This window comes from Lycorma delicatula, chromosome 10 (genome assembly GCF_047948215.1).
Source record: "Lycorma delicatula isolate Av1 chromosome 10, ASM4794821v1, whole genome shotgun sequence".
Lineage (NCBI taxonomy): Eukaryota > Metazoa > Arthropoda > Insecta > Hemiptera > Fulgoridae > Lycorma > Lycorma delicatula.
The window spans coordinates 112080861-112101461 of NC_134464.1; the positions used below are offsets into that span (position 1 = coordinate 112080861).

The window sequence follows — 20601 nt, forward strand, 5'->3', positions numbered from 1 at the left end:
CTCTCTCTCTCTCTCTCTCTCTCTATATATATATATATATATATATATATATATATATATATATATAATACAGAACTATAAATAACATACCTTCTTGCAGAGTCCAATACAATATTGGTATCCAAAAATATTTTTAAAATAAAGTCATAATTTCAATAATGTTGATGCTATGTAAATTTAGATGCGAGCCCATCAATCCTTTATTTACACCACATTTCATCTTACTCCAGAAATTGTTAACCTCAATGTAATCTCTATTGTCTGATTGTTAGTTACTGTTTGCAATTAATTCTTTGGTACTATTAATTATGCATGTATAATTTTTTGCCTTTTTATACAAATTTAAACATTGTACTACATAATAAATTTTTAGCCTATTAAAATTTTAATATTTTTATTTATTTAATAATATTAGTATTTTTTAATGCTCTTATTACTTAAAAAGAACACATAATATTTTATTATAACTTAATTAAGTATTTTATCATATACAATACAATACAAACTTTAAATAACTGATTCGATTGAGATGACAAATTTTCAAAACATCAACTTACATAGAATTCATATTTATAAGTAACACACTATGCCATGTATAAACATTTATAAACAATAAATTCAATAAACAATAAAATCTTTAAAACAAAAAGTTGTATTTACAGTACTTTAGAACTACAATATTAAAATGTACCTCATATAAAAAAGCATAATTATGAATGAGACAGAAAGATTTGATGATACACTATGTGTTAGGAAAGTAACATATTGAAAGAGAACAAATTTTTGACACTGGAAAATAGAGTATAGTGTTGAGGACAGGAGAGAAAAATTTCATACTGAATATACCAAAACGTATCTAACTAAAAGCATACATAATTCAAGGTTAATTCTAGAGTAATTATATAATTAATTACACAATTCTAGGGTGTTATTATATGTGCAATGGTTATAATGGTGTTATTTTATACAAAATGTCATGTTTGTGAGATTTTACTACATTATTTATATCAAAATGTTTAATATATTGTATTAGCTGTTATTTCTCTTTAATAATGAGTACTCATATAACTGTTAATGAAGTAAGTGTTGATGTACATAAACACACATTAACAACCGCAATACAACTACAGTTTAATTATTACACTCAATTTTTCACAATCTTTACACTTGCATAAACAAAACCGAGTTGAGAGTAAAAGGAATTTAAATATAGTTTATTTTGTTTGTTTTCATGTTTATCCAGCATAAGGGTTCCATATTTTTATTAACAGTATTGGCATCCACAATTTAGGGTAAGACACGTAAATTGTATTCCTTACTACCTGATGGTTCTCTAATAACTAATATAATGAAATTAGCAGCTAGAATTGAGAGAATAAAAAGTAATGAAAAATTTTAGTGATCAATTTTTATAAACTGGTTCCCATACATCACCAAAAGTTAAACAGCTCCAGATACAGTAAACTTCTGGGTACCAAACTGCCGATTGGTGTTTTTGACTTATGTTACTAGATATTTTGAGTTGGGGGGGGGGGGGGCCAAATGAAAATCTAAGTAATCATATTCTTACTTTAAACTGAATTAGAACTTGTATATTAATATTTTACTTTGGCTTTTCAAATTTTTGTTTAACTACAATATCATAAGATTGGTTTATCTAATCCTGGACTAGACTAAACTTACCTCGTACAATTAAAATATTGTTATTTTAGGCAACACTTCTCAGAGAGATAATTAAAAAAATATATGTTTTTACTTTTGCTTAATTTCATTACTGAAATTAGGAGTGTAAAAATGAAAGATTTTCAATTCTCATGTATACAATTTTTTTTTCAAAAATCCTTGGTACATTTTTACTCAATTATTATAATTGATTAACTGATTTAACATTAACTTAGTGGTAAAGATATTTTCTTCAATATTTCAACAAAATATATGTATTTTTGAAATTGACTATTTTATGGCAACTTATAAAGCTTTTAATTATTATTAGTATTTTTATTACTATGAAAATTTGAAATTAAATTATATTAGATATCAATTCATAAATTCAAAAAACTTTATCAATGTTTTTTAAAGTTTAGTTGACTTGCTACTTAATTTTATTTCTCCATGTAAACTTAATTAATTATCAGATTCGAAATCATAAACAAATATTTTCTTGCATATTTTTGTGTTCAGCCCTTAGTTAAATTGTTATGAAATTATTCATTATACTTTTTAATAGTTTCAGTGAAAAAACAAATTGCATTAATTTAGTGGTATTTAATAAATGTTTAGTATCAAAAACTTTAATTTTGTGCTCCAATGTGTCATTAATATAAGTTCAACTTATGTTATGTTTTTACTTTACCACAATTCAGACTCACTTTGATCCCAGTTAGTTCAAATTATTGGAAATTCTGCTGTAATTGCAAATTTAATTTAATTAAAATGTATAATTATTATATTATAATTAGTATTACACTGTATTTAACTTATTAAATTGTATTTTGTTTATTTAATATAATAATTTTGTTTGGTTGTAATGTTCTACTAAAATTTTTTAAAAACTTTCATCTTTCCTGAAATGTTTTTACAACCCACATATTGGGAATGTTGAAATAATGTATCAAATGAACTGTAAATTATTACTTAACTACAGTTTATTCCTGCTGCTATATTTATGAGATTACTCTTAATTGTGTGATTTGTATATTTGTTACATTTAAAGTATATAATTTACTATTCTATGTATACGTTGCATTTGTAATACATTATTTAACAACCAGATATGTGGGTGAAGATTACTGTTACTTTTTTTAAGTAGGTACATCTACAATGCTTTCACAATTTAAATCTTTTTTTTTAAGTCCATATATTAATTCTGGAGTAGATATAATACAGTTTATTGGATAAGTTTTAAAATTTGGGAATCTATTTACAGTTTCTAAAAAAAAAGTAATTTTGTAATTGTATTAATATTATCAACATTATTATGGTGTTATTTAATTTTTTTTTGTTATTATTTACAGCAAATTTAATGAGTCAAAATAGTTTGAAATGGTTTATTTTTATAGTCACATATTTACAAAATATGTGTTTATAAACTTTTTTTTTTGTTTTAACAACCAAAATAGAGATCACCTTATTAAAAGAACTTATGTATGTGTATAACCGGTTTGATTTACTAGTATTACAATTATATGATTTGTAAAGTCTAGGCAGCACAAATAAGGTTGTCCTTTACCAAGATGAGTGTAGTTATAAGTTCATCAGAAAAACGTATCACAGACTGATTATGTTAATGCAATAAGATAAAAATCTTGATTAAAATATTAATATACATCCATGTTCTGTTGAGCAATTATTTCTTTGTTTTGTTCAAGGTCACTCTTTTTTAATGGCATCATAGGTTAAGTAATAATTTTGTAAAACTCATTTCTATTTATTCATCAAAAATATAATAAAAAGTATTGTTACCAGTATATAGAAAAATAATTGAAAAACTGGCAACAGTGCATTATTTTAAGATTTTTTTTTTTTTGTTATATATGGTCTTTGTTTATTAATCTTGAAAGATAATTTAACATCCCATGAAAATGCAGATTCTTGCCAGGAATTGAAGGTGGTACTTTTACTTTTAGTAATCAGTGCTGTTATACACTAAGCCATTAAGGCAGTCTTAGTGAAGTATTTTTGTATTATGATGATTTGTTTGAAAAAGTATATAAATTTTAATAAGGTGAGTACATTTCTGATGTGTACATTTTTCCCCATTTTATATATATATATATATATATATAAATTACATCAATCTTTCAATCGACCATTCAAAGAATATATATATAATTGTTTGATATTCAACCTTGTATTACTTTGGCAACCAAATAAATTAATTGCATAGTGCAAATAACTATTATGCAGAGTATCTTGTTACCAAAGTTATTGATCCAAGCATCAAGCAAAATCTTATATAATAAATCTGGCCTAATTTATAATAGTTAAAAATTTATAATAAATCTATTTTTATTTTTATTGTTGATAAAAAAAAATAATTAATTATAAAAAGTAAAGATTATAATAATAATAAAATACTAAGAAAAAAATAATAATATTGTCTATCAAAGGAACATTTTTTTTTAATGAAATAAAAATAAGTATTTATATTTATGTTATATAATATCTTCAGAATATTGTAAAATTATTTATGTAATATGGGTAAAATAATTTTTCTATATAACTGTTATACTTGCTTACGATATTATATACATATTTATATATATATATATATATATAAAACAAAATAATAAATATATATATGTAAATAATATAATATATATTTATAATATATATATATAAAGAATAATACTTACAGATTATAAAAGTAATAAAAAAATCAGCAATCAGTGTGTTTTTATGATCATAAGGTAATATTATAAATAAATATGTTTATAATATATATATATATATATATATATATGTAGCGTTTTTATAATGTAAAAAATAAATATGTATACAATATATATAAATATATATTATAAAAATTAATGATAACAATAGAGTGAATAAAAAACTTATATATATATATATGGGTTTTTATTTAATATAAATATTATAAATGAAAAGAGATTATTCATAATATTTATTATTGGTTTGTGGCTAGCTAATTTTAATTATATAATGTAATTAAACAAATTAAATAAATAAATGATTTTTTCTGACGTGTTCACAAATTTGCATTCAGTGATGTTATTCTTGTTGCAGTGTGTTTAATAAATTATTCCATATTTTTAAATTTTGTTGCGATTTGTTTTTATTTTTTAATTGATTTTATTGAAACTATTTTTATTTATTTGTAACATTAAATGTACAATTTAATAAAATTAACATTATCTACTTATTTCTAAAAAATAATAATTTTTTTATTAAAATTAAAAGATTATGATAGTATTTTATTTACCAAATTTTGTATTTTTCTTGAAAGGTATTTTTAAAGTTATTTTATTGATAATTAATTATTTTTCCCCACTATCACTAAAATGTTGATTATAGTTATCATGCATGTTTCCTGGGTTTTCAATTAAGATCTTCAAAAATATGTATAAAGTAGATCTTGTTACAAGAGCAATAATGAATTTTATCAAATGTACCTTTCTTGATGTCTGTTTCACTGTTTGTTGGAGGTTGGAGATCATATCTATTATATGAGAGTAAGAAATATAAAAAAGAAAAGAAAAACTTGATTTTGAGTACCACATTATCACTATTTTTTTAAGTCCACATCCTTGATTAGAATTGCAAAAATTTATATAGTTAACAATTTATTTTAAAAAATGTACAAATTTTTTAAAAGAAAAGTTTGATTTGGTGTAATTTCAGTTTCACCAAAAACTAAAATTTCAATATAAAAATATATCTTAATTATTTTAAATTATTAACTGGTTTTCCAATTACTGCCTTATTTATAGTTATTAGATACATGTGATATTTATTATTATTCTATTTAAATGGTAATGAATGTAGCATTATGTTGTATATGTCTGCAAATACTATGCCTGGGTCACCGTTACCTAAATATTTTTGATGAGGATATCAGATATCAAAACATTTTTATTTACTGGTAATAATGCAAGTAATTTATTTCAAAAAATAACTTTTACAAGTATATTAGAGCAGTTGGGATGGAATAATTATGTCTAAGAACTTGGATACACAGACCATGATATAAGGAGAAAAAAAAGTTATTTTTTTTTTTGTAATTTTTATTCTTTTATGTAATTAGAAAGTATAGTTAGTCTCTATAATGCAATGTTAGCTTTTCTTAGTCTTTTTGTAATGGAGTGCGAGAAGATCCCAGGTTTCTGAGTCCTGGCACAGCATTTTTCTTTTGCTTCAGATTTACTTACCTCATTTTCTGATAGTTTTGTATCAGGAATCATCTTACCAGATTTCAAGCACTACCCTCAAAAACTGGAAAAAAAATGTAATTAGTTAAAACTGTAAATGTATGCTAGACCCCAAGATTACAGTAATTCAAATATGAAAACTGCTTACAAATGAAAACAGATGTTAAATATTGGGTTTGTGTGAAAGTAATTTTGGTTTTCTTGTAAAACCCAATTTTTGTTTATGCAAGTAATAAACTTTAGTCAACTACACATTTTACATTTTCTGCAATAAACTTTTGCCATCTTTTTGGTAACTTCATGATTTTGTGCTCGTAGAACGTTTGGTCTTTGTTAGCAAAAAACGAAAGAAGTGCGATTTCAGGTCATCATTTTTAGTTAAAGTTTTACCATTCAAAAAGTTTTGCATACTTTGAAATAAATGGTATCTGATGATGCAAGATCAGAGCTATATGGGGAGTAAGACAGCATGTACCAACCAATCTCCAATAATTTTCCACTAGTTACTAAAAGTGTTTGACCTTGTGCTGTCTCGGTGGAACATGATTCTTTTGTGATTTGTTAATTCTGGCCATTTTCCTTTGATTGCTTCCTCCAGTTTCATTAGTTGTTGACAGTAAGCATCTGAATTGATCGTTTGTTCCTTAGAAGCAGCAAAAAATACAAAACACCTTTGTAATCATACCAAATTGACAGCATGATCTTTTTTTGATGCAATTCAACTTCTGTTGTGGTTTGTGCTGGTTCATCACACTTAGATCATGATAATTTTGATCAATGTTATTGTAGATGATCCATTTTTCGTCAACAGTGATAATTCATTTTAAAAAAGGGTCAACTTCATTGCTTTTGATTCGTTGTAAGTGAATCTTTCGATTCATACAGACCCAAATATTGAGCTTCGTAACGAGTCCAAGATATTGATGTGATTTCAATTGTTGGGTGTGCGGTACATTTAATCTCTCTGCAATTTCTCGCACAGTTATATGATGATCTGATTCAATTATGACTTTGATTTGGTCTTCATTATCTTCAGTAGGTTGACCAGAAATACAGTTATCTTTGAGTGAAAAATCTACAGAACGGAATTTATTTAAACTGATTCTGACACATGCCTTCTGTTAGGCGATCAGCACCATAAAGTTCACGTATTTCTTTGTGACTATCAGCAGCTTTCTTTCCTTAACAGAAATAAAAAAGTAAAATATATAGAGAATATTCATTTTTCCATTCCATGTTAAAATTGACCATAAATTAACAGGTGCAAACAAAATGACACATAATTTGTTTCTAATGTGCTAAAGCAGCTATCAAATGATAATAGAAAAAAATCTTGACACAAGTCCTTCAAAACAAACATAAAGTTCTCTATTTGTGAAAAACTGAAATTTCTTTCTTGCCAACCCCCATATATCGGGTATGACATGAACCTATGAGTGTCAGAGGTGCCCTACTCCAGAGAACACATGAAAACTTTTACAAAAATATATTATTATGACACATTTAAGCTAGAAAAGAAATGAAATTTGTGGACTGTAAAAAAAAAAAATCAATTTAAAGGGATGCAAAATGGAATGTTCATTGACTTAAACTGTTTTTTAATTTTTACAAACTTTTCTTAAGATGATCATATTGTCAGTGCATTGATTAAAATGTTTCTACAGTCGGTTTGATTATATGGAGCCATGATTTTGCAAAACCATCTGACAGTTTGTATTTATTGCTTTCAATTAAATCTCCCAATACAGTGCCAATACAATTGAATTTCTAACCCGATCATGTGCCACCTGAAAGTACCTTATAAAACAGTGTATACTAACGTATGTTAAAAGTGACTGCTATCAAATGTCAAAATAAAAAATCATAACGTTGACAGAAGTCCTTCAAAACAAACATAAAGCTCTTTGTGAAAATCAAAATTTCTTTCTTACCAACTCGCAGATAAGTTAAATTAATAAGAATATTTTAAGAATCCAAGAAGATGTTATGAGTTAAATAATTACCTGAAAATCTTCTAAAGTTTATTTTAATTGATATTAAATGTAATTTTATATCTCAAAAAAAATATATATATTTAAATATTTCAGTGAACTGAACTATTAATACTGGAGACCAATCATTTAAATGTGCTGTTAACATCAACTGGTATTTAGGCATCAGGAAAGCCACACAACAATAATACCTAAAATTACATTCACCTAAGCCTAAAAAACCCTAGGGAAAATGAGCTTGACATATTTAAAAAAAAAAAGAGTAACTGTTTCTAATAAAAGTCTTTAAAAATACCGAGTTATTAAAAAAAATACCAAAATGCCAAGTACAGTACAGAAGTGTGTGTGTGTGTTTTGTGTGTATGTGTGTGTACAATAACAGTTTACATTTTTATTATTACTTTGCTTCTGCCATTACCAACATTAATTACAAACAGCAGTTTCAATTAAATCAGTTAAAGAATAAATTAAGTTTTAAAATAAAGTATGAATTACAAACCCTATATTATTACTACAGTTATTATTATTATTATCATTACTATTATTGTGTATGAATGTATGAAGTTTTGGAGTGGTTGAAATATTTTGTATATATGTGATATATAAAGTAAATAATAAATAAATTATTATTATTAATAGTTAAGAAAATTACATATAAAATAATGTAATATTATTATTAATTAGTTAAATTAATTGATATTAAGTTAATTAATTAAATATTAGTTAGTTACGTAAATAAAAAGTAATTTGAAAGCCCCTTTTTTGATTTGATGATTATAAAAGTGTTGTTTCTGTTTCTTTTTAGTATTTTGTATGCAGCTGTATTATTATTATTGTTTATTGATAGAGATTGATTGATTGATTATTTGATGATTTATTGTTAAATAAAAGGGATGATGATTCAGAAAAAACCATTGTTTAATTTTTTTGAGAAGGGAAAGGTATTCCTTGAATACTTCTAGAAGCTAGAAGTGTGTCATGTATAGTTAATGATTCAGACCTTAGCGTTCTTTTTAGACAAATACTTTTTCTTCACAAGTTATTAATTTGCTCAAATAACAGTTTATCATATAGCACATTTTTAAAAGATATTCTTCAAAAAGAAAATCATTAATTTTTTTAATAAGGAATATTAAATTGTTTCTGTTTTTACTCACGGGGGAACAGAGATGGTATATGCATTTGGGATAAGAACTTGTGTTTGTGTATTTCTGTTATCACTTTCCTCAAAAACTACTCGACTGATTTTGATGCAGTTTTTTGCATCAACTTCAGAGCAGATTCTTAGATAGGTTTTATGGTTATAGGCCACCAGGGGGCACTGCAGTAGATGTGTTTCTCTAAAACGGTTGAGCCGATTTTGATGTGATTTTTTGCATTATATAGATATCACCTTATTGCATTTCATAGGTATCACTTCAGAGCAGGTTTCTTAGATTAGCTTTACGGTTATAAGCCGCCAAGGGGTGCTGCAATGCAATAGATATGTTTCTTCGAAACAGCTTTGTGGGTTTTTCAAAATTGTTAATTTTATCACTTGTTGATATAATGATATTTAAAAAAAAATAGTTATTAAAAAAATTATATTTCAGTGTAGTTATAAAATTCAACACCTATTTTAATGTGATACCGTGAAAATCAATTACTGGAAATTAATATGGTAAATTTAACTTATCTAATTACTGTGTTTTGGTGGTTTATATTTCATGTAACATTAAATTTTATTAACACAGTAATCAATATATTAAATTATTTGAATTTTCAAAAAACTATATATATATATATTTTTTTTTTAAAGCAAAATCTACTTGTTTATCCCATGTTAATTTTTTGTAAAATATATAATCAATCCTAATATCTTTAATTCTTCCTTGACCATATGAAATAATATTATCCCTCTTATTAATACTATTAAACAATTGTATAATATTAGTTATGGTTTATCCCATGACAATCAATAATAAAAATTGTAAACTTCTTAATGACAAAGCGAATAAATTCATTTTGTGCCTGTTCATGATGGTCAGCAATAAAATTTAACTTCACTCTTGCTACAGTAAATAAGAATATTTACAAATAAGTTTTTAAAATTTTATTTACATAATTCAGTTCAGTTTATTGTTTTAAAGTTTATATCTTTATTATTCTCCATTATTACATTTTCAGTTGCTGTTGCGCCTGTCTTCACAGACTGGAGCTGTTGTGATTGTAGTATCAACTGATCTTATTGATAGCTGTTTTTTTTTTTTTTTTATTTGCATAACACTTATATAGAATGCAGTCAAAAATTTTGATAAGATTTGAATGGTGTACATTTATTATTGTGTTGGATATCTATATTTAATAATTTATTTGAAAAAGTATTATTAATTTTTAGTGCAGTGTATTTAAGTTGGTATTATTACTTTTAAAAAAAGTCTATTTTACTTTTTAATAAAACTAAAGTATAACTGTCAGAAATGTAAAAAGTATTAACTAAATCCTGATTCAAATTATCTTATATATTTCTATACAATACAGGGAACATTTTTTCAAAATTAATTAATTTCAGTCAAATTAATGTAATCATTTATATAAGGTAATGATAATTTATTCATTTGTATAATTTGTTCTTTCAGTAATCACAAATGTGATAAAAATTAATGTATAAATAGCTTTTTGACTGGTATAACAGGTTTGTTTTTGATATCTTAATATTCATAAAGTGTGGTTAATTTATTGACTGAAATATATTTGTTTTGTTTGTATACATGTACATAATAAATAAAATAAGCTTTTTTTTTTTGATAAATTAATTTTTAAAAATGCACTTGAAATAAAAAGATAATACTTTTCCAATTTTCCTTTAAACTTCAATTTATTGAGGTCAACACTAAATTAAGGTTTGTAAATTGTTGGTATAAACAGGTTTCTTGAAGCGGCTTATTTTTCGTAAGGGAAATACTTTTTTTTTAGTAGACTAACTAAATTAAAAATGGGAAAAAGTATCACTTAAAACAATATCTCCATTAATAACCAATAATATATTTTTTTAAATTCTTATTTAAATTTTGACTACAAGTCCCTGACAAATTGAAAACAAATTACCAAAACATTTAATTAATTGCTACAGTCCAGTAAGTTTGTTTTTATTGTTATTTCCTAACCTATTAAGTAGTAAATATGGGTTGTAACCACTGTAAACAGAAATCTGTTAACTGTTGTAATGAAAATTGTTGTAAGACAAAAAATTGTATTTTGTGTCTGGTTGAGTTAAATACATGCATTTCATTGTTTTCTGAAACAAGAATGACCAATAAAATAAGTTGAATGAAACTTTAGAATTACAACTCTTAAGGAAACCTAGGGATAATGGATAAATATTGGAGAATGTGAATTTTGCAACCAGAATGTGGACATTGTTAGTTTTGCAAATAAAAACATCATAAACTCAGTTCTTTTGGCAGTGCTTGTGTTACTTTAAAAACTTGTTTCATGACAAAAATTAAATGAATTTATAATTAAGTGAACTTCCTTATTAAGAAAATACTATTTATATTCAACAGTAAATAGGTCGTAACTTTAATACAATGAAAAGAGGAATAAATTCTAGTTAAAAATAGTTGGTTTTTTCCTTTTTAAACAAATTTATTTTAATTTAAAAATTTAAAATTTAGATTGGTCTAAAAAAAGTTCATCCAGAATGAAAAGTAAGCCACTAGCAAGAAACTTGCATCTATAAAAATAATAAATAGAATACAGAGATAGACTTAAAGAGATTGCTACCGAACCGAGCATGTGCTAACATTCTCTAAAATGTGGGAAGATTTTTTACATTGCTGTTTGATAAAACTACAAAAAGGAATAGAGAGAAGCAACGTTCAGAGGCTGATACTATGAGCTAAGACTCTCTGAAATATACACAGATGTAACTTTTTTTTATCCTAAATAGTCTTCCTATTTTATCTTAAGTTTTCCTAATAAGTTTTTTGATCTTTTGTGTTAATATGCTGAATATTAAAATGCTATCTGGTTGTATATCATCATAATACAATAAGTTATTATTTAGCAACAGGGGCAAGAAAGAGAAAATAAAAAAAAAAACATGGATTGAATTGAGAGTCGCTCTTTTATTGAATTCAATCTAAAAGTTATCAAAATTGATGCACTGGATAAGAAAAAGCTTAAGCATACAGTAAGTACACTGGAAATGTAACTAACTATTCACCTACATACACACGATTATTTGTTGAGGAATTATATTCTGTACACTGTGAGTAACATTTTCTGCAGAGGTTGGTAATCCGCATTATGTGCAGTTTGTTTCCATGAGCCAATAAGGTTGGTGACTTTGAGACAAGAAATTGTGTCTAGTTCTATGTTGTTCATTGCCTTTGAATGATCGAGACCATGTCTTTCCATCTGCACTCAGAATGGTGTTGACTTTATAATAGTGAATACCTGTCATTGAATATGTCTTCCTTAAGCACAGTGAATACACAGAGTATGTGTAAGTTTTCCATTATATTTCCAGGTACATGGTTCCTAATCAATATTGTGTAGATCACTAATCAAGAAGTTTAAGGAAACTGTATTGGTTAAGGACTAAGAATGAAGTGGTAGACCATTGGTACTCAATGAAGAAAAACTGTACTTGATATCAGCTGCTGTGCGACCTAGTACCAACAACCCCATGGAAAGTTGGCCCAAAAGAAAAACATTGGTGTTTCAATTGCATACAAGATGGTTCATAAGAAGCTCAGTTTCATCCTAAAAAAAGTGAAATGTTATTAGCCACCGGTTGTGGAAAGTGAATTCAATGCTGTGAGTAGATTCAATAGTTTCTAGTGGACAATTCTAACAATGCTTTTGTGTCGATAAGGCCTTTTTTCATGTATCAGAATATGCATGCGGACATTACTCACATCAACAACTCACAGGCCATACATGAAATTCCCTCTATATGACCAGAAGATTGGGGTGTGGATTTCAATATCCAAGAAAAGAATATTCAGCTCAGTATTCTTACAGAAACGATAAATTTAGCACATTATTGTAAAATCATTCAATTCATGGGATAGCTAACCAAGGACAAAATTAATACATATTTAAATAAGACAGTGTGTCGTCTTAAACAAGAAAGATACAGCCAGGCAGACCATTGAGTTACTGCTAGAGGTTTTCAAGAGAACAAATCATTACTAAGAGCTTATAGCTACCCCATTCCCTGGACTTAAACCCACTGGATTTTTACTTTTAAAATTATGCAAAAAGTAATGTTTATTGAGGAAAAGCCCACAACTTGTAAGAACTTCAAATTGCTTTTCATGATTTCACTAGATAATTCCATATAAACAACTAGTGAGAATTTTCAAGAACAAGATGAAACCCTGCCTACATGTCCAGGTGTATATGGGGACCATTTCTAACTGCGGGGTAAGTCGATGTTATGTATTGTACTAGTGTATGATAAATGTATAGTTACTTTTGAAATGGGTCAATTTGGAAACCTCCAATTTATTCTAAAATTTGTTAGTCATCAAAAATTGTTTTCCATTTTGTTTTTGCAGTAGACTCCAATTTGAAGTTTTTTCATTGCCACTAAGAAAATACATGATTATATATTCTAATAAAAAAAATGTTCATACACCAAATTGCAGCTAATTTCATATAAAAATTGCAAATATTTGCTGTTCAGAGATATTAATTTTGTAATGATACATTTCTTTTGTTTTCTCTATTACTTTAATAATTTTAAAAATATATATATTATTATTTTAGTAGAAGATAAAATAAATAAAACTTTACATTATACAAAAAATTTAAATGTTTTAAAATTTATTTTAAAGAGGCTGTGATTTTAATCAAAAGTGTGTTCAGACATTATAAACTTATTAGCAGCTCACCAAGAAATATGTGAGCGTAAATTAGCATGAATGTTTTGGTAGTAGTATCTACCTAATTTCTTTGTAATGTAAAAAAAAAACAATGTCAAAATGCATTGTTCAAATTTATTGTCTACCCTTTCAGAATAAATTGTTCACAAACATATACAAGTAGAATTTTAAGCACAGCTAATGATTTTTATCCCGTTTTTTACAATTTAGGTAAGCATACTCTATACGTATATTTTCTACTAGGCAACTCATGTTAAATGCAAAATATTGCGTTAACGAATCATATGCATTATTCAAGGTTAGTAAACTTTCTACGTCTGTAAAAAATTAATTCGGATTTCAGGCTTTTTTCATATGTAACCGTGATAAGAATTTTCTAACGCAAGCTACGTAATTAGAAATCAAATTTTATGGAATTATCTCTTAAAACAATGAATCATGCTGATTCACTGGTCACATTATGCATTACAATATACTTTTTTTATGACAGTAATACCGTAAAAGAATAACTGATTTAGGAAATTAATTGGTGTGGTAAACATGTATAGCGTATATTAAGGCTTCGAGCACGTAAATTTATGCCAGTTTTTATTAATGATTTGTGATTAGTGTACAAGTCGAAATATTTGTGTCATGTTTACACTGATATTGTAATAACAAAGAGATTTCCGCGTTTTTCATATTGCTAACAGAAACACTTGATTCGTATTACTGCACTCTGTTGTTTGAATTTTGTACTAACCAGGAAGAATTTGAATGGTGTCTTTCTGAGTATCGTGGGAGTTGACTGTAGGATTTGTTCCACACATAAGTGAACTTTATAAACAATATGTTAATTAATTGTAAGTAATGCAACTGTTTAAAGTTTTAACTATATATGAAGTGTATCATTTTGCGTGTTACCTGGTGGTTTTGATTTTACTGAATTTATATAAAAAGAGTAAACATAACCTACATTTTAATATATGATAACAGTTTAGATGTTAAATTAAAAATGTTTCTTTTGAATCTGTTACGTACTTTTATGATTAATTATTGTAATATTATAGTTACGCTTTTGTGATTTGTTTAATAGATTAAACACAAAGTAATCATCTGTCTTAACTTAAATACATTATTTATCTCTTGAGCTATATAATATTTATTTGATGGTTAAAAAAAAAGTCGGTTTAGTAATTTTTCGCGTAGATGATTTAGTAGAAATAACGGCTTTGTTTTTCTTACTTTCAAAACTGTTTAAATTTTTCTTATTGAAAAATATTTAATGTGAACGCTCATAATTGGCTTTATCATATTACAATGTTTTAAGTCTGTTACTTAGTTATTTATAAAAGTGTGTTTCAAGAATTTTTTTTAAATTCTGGTTAAGTGGCGTTTTCTTTGCCATATTGCTTATGATAGATTATGTACCGCTTACAAATACAAATCTTACCAATTAAAGGGCCACTGATGATTATTTTATCATTAATAATTTCTAACTTTGTGTTAATCTTCACCTTTATATTTATGCTATAAATATCTAAAGCTGTAACTTCTCATTTATTTCTATTTATTAATCAGGATTACATTTTTATTAACTAATTTTGTGATTTTGCTAATTTGAGTGCATGCATTTGTTATCAGCCTTACAGAAGTTGATGTAGTTTAAGATATGTACCAAACTGCCAGCAGTAGATCTAACAGTAACATTACCACAAAAAATCAAGTTTTTTAGATTTATGGTATTATTTGATTTTATACACATCAGGTTGTAAAACCATGAAGAAATAAAATTGTTAAAAGTTGCAAATTATTTACCTGACCTATTTCTTTAACCAGTTATATATTTATGTTATTTTATAGGTTAATAATTCTATTTTTGTGTTGCAAGATGTTAACAATTCTTCTGTTTATGTTATAGATTGACCTAGCGGAGTCAACCCTGCTTTTATATAAAAAATTTCTTGAAGCAAGTTCACTTGCTTCAGTTTAACTAATGTTAACTTGTTTAGTTAACTTTAAGGATATTTTTTAAGCCTACATGATTAATATATCAATAAGCCAATAGTGTATAATAATCCATTTCTACCATTATTTATGTGATATGTATAATAATGATAAAGCAAGTAATAATTTAAAAAAATTGAAGGGGCTTTGTTAAACAAGTAAAAAGCTATAAAAATTAGAATTCAGTCCTCTGCTCTCATGTATTCTATATTGAATGATTCATATAATGTAGTTAAAAATATACTCAATGACAATATTCTCAGTTGTTTGAACAATAAATTTGTTAAAATTTTTTTAAATGTACTATTGAACCTCTTTGTAACTAAAATGTTCTGAATTAGTAATAAGTTAAAAGTGTTTATAGAACTCATTTCTGGCATGGCTTATCCCCATAATCTCTAATGATAATAAACATTGTAATATATAGCCTTATTGTAAACATAGCCAATAATAATTCAGCCACAGATTTTTTTTCATAACAGTAAAATAATTCATACAATTTTTTTTTAATTGGGTTTCCTTATCATTGAAGACTGATTAGATATGAAAATTCTGTTTGCGCTGATATGTCCACTTAAAGTAGAATATTATTAAAAAAATCAGTTTTATAGAGGCTGGAAAACTTATGGACAAATTTGAGAGGGTGCATAGCTAGTAACATGCATGAGCAAATTTTCATGATACACAACCATTTGAGCTACAGTACCAGTTGGGGTTTCCCACTAAAATCCTTCATCCTGTCTGTGTCAGACCCCCTTTTGGTGTAACACGGTGCTTGCTCTTACAATGACAGAGTCCTGGGTACATCCTTAATGGAGGTGATCCCCAAGGGGACTCCCAACCGCATTTTTACCCAAGTTCTGTTTTCCATTTGAGAATTACCCTGCACAATTCTGCAACATGACCCCAGTCCTCTCCTGCTCTCCACAGTAGGCACAGTTCTCCGAGTGATATTTCCTTCTGGCAGCAAGGTATGTGTTGAACACCCTGAATAGCCTGAACAAATCTGGGTGATTTAGGACTTTCTATCAACTGATCTGCCTAGGATTCTCTTACTTCCCATCTGCTTACTCCTTCTGTCACCATTAGGTCCATACGTGGGACTCCTGAGATGACAAAAATGGGTTCTTTATATATAGTTGTATATGCGGCTGTAATTCTTAACACCATATGGTGCTGCAGCCTCTTAACAGCTCCCATACCAGTTCAGCATACTGCACTGCTGACTTCCTTCCATGAACTCTATACTCCTATGTTACAAGCATTAGCCTGCTTACTGCTATCTTTGCCTTTTTGTATTTCTGACATATGGTGCAAAGATTCAATTCCTGTCAATCCAGAGTCCCAGGTACTTCCCCTTATAAACATCCCAGCATCTTTGATGTTTGGTACTATATGTGGTATTTTTTCCATTCTTGCCATCATTATAATTTCTGTCTTCTCGGCCACTAAGTGCAGTTCTCTTGCCTCCAATCACCCCTTCACCATGACAATAGCCTGGTCTGCCTTCTCTTTGTACAGACAGCAGCCATATTACAGCTAGTGATTGGAACTTTCTTCTAAAACCATGAGATGTAGGCCAAAATACATATACAATTACTCATGCATATGTATAAAAGTTTTTGACATATTATTTTTGGATTCAAGGGAATTCAGTATTTTTGAAAAATGACTGATTGGCTCTTAATAAGTCATGTTTGAAGTCATTTTTTTGTATTGTATATTCATGCCTTTTGATTGTGATCACCGTTTGACCAAGGCCTCATCAAATCTACTAGACAGATTGATAGATAGTAGTTTGACAGATTGCAGTTTGACTGATAGCATTACTTTATACATCTAGATAACTCATAAATCAGCATTTAATTTTAATCATTACGTTATACGATAGGATGTCAATAAACTTACTAGGTCTGAAGTACGCATGTTGTTATACTTATAACAATAGCATTTACTTATAAATCTTTGTTATAAAATGCAATATTTGTTGTAATCTTTTGCTGATGTCCAAGAAGCTTTGCTGCTTGTAACTACTGACTCTGCACATTTCTACATGAAAGCGCTTTCTGTTATTACTTTTATAAGCAACTTCTACCACTTTTTAATATAATTGAAATTGTTTATTGACATTTTTCTGAACTATTTCTTTTCTGTTACAGGGTCTTCCAGTGGAAGAAGTCTTCGTTTTTAAATAATATAAATTTTTTTTAGATGAAGAATAACAAATGTGATATTAGTAGAATATTGAAACTTAAACATATAAAAAGAAATATTCATAATAATAAAATAATCGTTGAGATTCAGGAAGGAATAATAAAATAATTGTGTTATAAAACATGACAGAAGTTATTAAGAAAAATATTACTAATTTTGAGACAAGTGATCAAGGTGATAATGAAAATGTGAATCCAGATACTGAAGTAGGTGATGTAATTACCTGTGATAATGTAAATAAGGATAGCATTAATAAATTAGTTAAGGATCGTGACAAAAATTGTGAGCAAAAGGAACAAAAAATTAGTCAGTTAGGTGATGGCCAACAAAATGAGGGCGATAAACGGTAAGTTCATCTTTCATTGTCTGTAATTTTATAAAATTATTTATTTTTATTTGGAGTGTAGAAATTATGGAATATGGAATACACAGTGATTGATGATTATATGCACTCTTTTACCAATTATTTACGTATTGTAGTATAATACAAATACATGTATGATTCTAGTTACATATTAGTTTAAGTATGAGCTTAACCTTTGTTTTGTTTGAACCAAACATTGTTTGGTTCTGCTATTACTTGCAGAAAAAAGTTGATTTTTTTCAGTTTTTACAGAAATGAAATTTTAATTTCTACCTGGTAAGCATATATTTAATAATATATTTTTTAGTGAGCAAATGAGTTACTTAAATAGTTTACTTAAATTCATAGTTATTTTTTTTATTGCTGAATAGTTATTTTTTTTTATTGCTGAAACATTTTTCTTCACAGCTGGTCTTGACCAAATATTTAATTCTGGGTTTGAATTGCCAATACTATGTAACTGTGAACTAATCTTAAAAATATTAATAATAAAACGTTACTACTTATCAACATTATCATTTTAGTATATGTACGTTTGGTGCCAGATTTGTAACTCATACCATGCTTACAAGTAGTAAAGTGGTTAACCAAAAATATTATGTCAATGTACAAAGTCCTCCAAAATACAAGTGACTTCATTCTAATCACCTGAATTATTCTACCATTCAGTGAGCATCATTACTTTCCTAGAAAGTAACTCTGACTTGTGCCTTTTTTAAACCTTAACATTAAAAAAAAAACATTAAATTTAAACCTTAAACATTAAAAAATGGGTACGATAGTTAAATTAAATGGTTTAAGTTATGTCAAGTATCCCTACAGACAACCTTATGTGTATAATAAGAAATAAACTGAAAATTAATAATGAAGACTTAACTATCGTTAGAAATATATCAACAAAATTTATTTTGAGTTTAATAATCAATTTACACACAAAAGATAATACTTTACTTAATTAAAAGATCTAATAAGCAACATTGATATGTATAAACAATAAATGTGTTGATGAAAATATTTATATAAAATATTCCTCTGGTAACTATTATAATACTACTAGTATTCCTATAATATTCCTCTGGTAACTATTATAATACTACTAGTATTCCTATACTTTGTTAATGTTTACAATGATAAAAAATATATAAAATAGCTTAACAATAACATTTAAAAATCTTTAGGGCAAGTATTTAATATTATATTGATTAATGTACAGTGTGTCAGGGAAAATTCCCTGTAGTTATCTAAGTTTGTAGACAATTTTTCAAAAAGTAATTGTTCGCAGGGGAAATTACTATTTGGACTGATTTTGAAATTCTGTTCTGAAATTTTGCTGAAATTTTGGATTATGTTATCTTTTTTGTTTTATAGTTTTGTTTTTGGAGGGAGGTGAAATTGTATAGGTTGATTTTAGTTATGTTGCTTTGTTTTATAGTTTTGTTTTTGGAGGGAGGTGAAAAACATCAAATAAATATAAGAGGCTCCTTCTTGGATATTAAAATCAGTAAAATAGGATTAAAAAGGATTAAATAGTAAAAAATATGGCTGTCATAAATTTTGAGATATATCTCAAAATTTATGACTGCCATATGCAGTTATGTAACGGCAATTTAAATGTGACGTAAGGCCACTAGAGTGGTGATGCATCTTTAGCAGTGTAGCTAAAGATAATACTTTTAGAATCCACTGCTAAAGATTATCATATGCTATATGACATGATGTACTGTTAGCACGATAAATATTTTATTGAACATTTTTGGCTTAATCACTGTATGTAAAGAAAATAATATTAAATATATAATGCTGCTAATATTTAATATTATTTTCTATATATTATTATTATATATATTATTAGTGACTTAAATTAAAGTAACCTTTTTGATAAGACGTGCTGAACAGTGCTAATTTAACCTTGTTCACTACTGAATATTAATTTATGATGTCCAGTAAGAAAATTGAGGGAATTTTCAGGTTTCAATTTTCATTTGTATGTGGCTTGTACACTCTATAAAATAAGCCCCAAAATAGGTTGGGAGCAGAAGAAGAAGTCCAGGAAACATTTGTCAAACCACTATGCTCTTGCCATGTTTGCTCCCCTCTTTGAAAAAGTAAAGACCAACAGTCTGTCCCTACCTTGGTGACATCACTGTTACCACTTGGTGATGCCTGGACAAAATTATATATTTTTTTTAATTGCCAGAGGTCAATACCTCTGGCAGACAGCAGACGTTGTGTTTGCTGTCAATGTGGTTATGGTTCAACATTTGATGATTTTTTAAAAGAAT

General features: G+C 26.9%; 1 protein-coding gene across 2 annotated transcripts in view; it reads left to right on the plus strand.

The window, feature by feature from the left end:
- The first annotated feature begins 14256 nt into the window (after positions 1-14256).
- The window catches only part of ATP7 (copper-transporting ATPase 1), a 196875-nt gene continuing 190530 nt past the window's right edge, over positions 14257-20601 (plus strand). The window contains exons 1-2 of one of the 2 annotated variants that reach the window (XM_075376589.1): positions 14257-14597; positions 17901-18301. In XM_075376589.1, coding sequence (XP_075232704.1) covers positions 18078-18301 — 224 coding nt within the window. In that variant the 5' untranslated portion in view covers positions 14257-14597; positions 17901-18077. The remainder of the gene's footprint in view (positions 14598-17900; positions 18302-20601) is intronic. The other variant, XR_012757867.1, reaches the window with a different exon arrangement.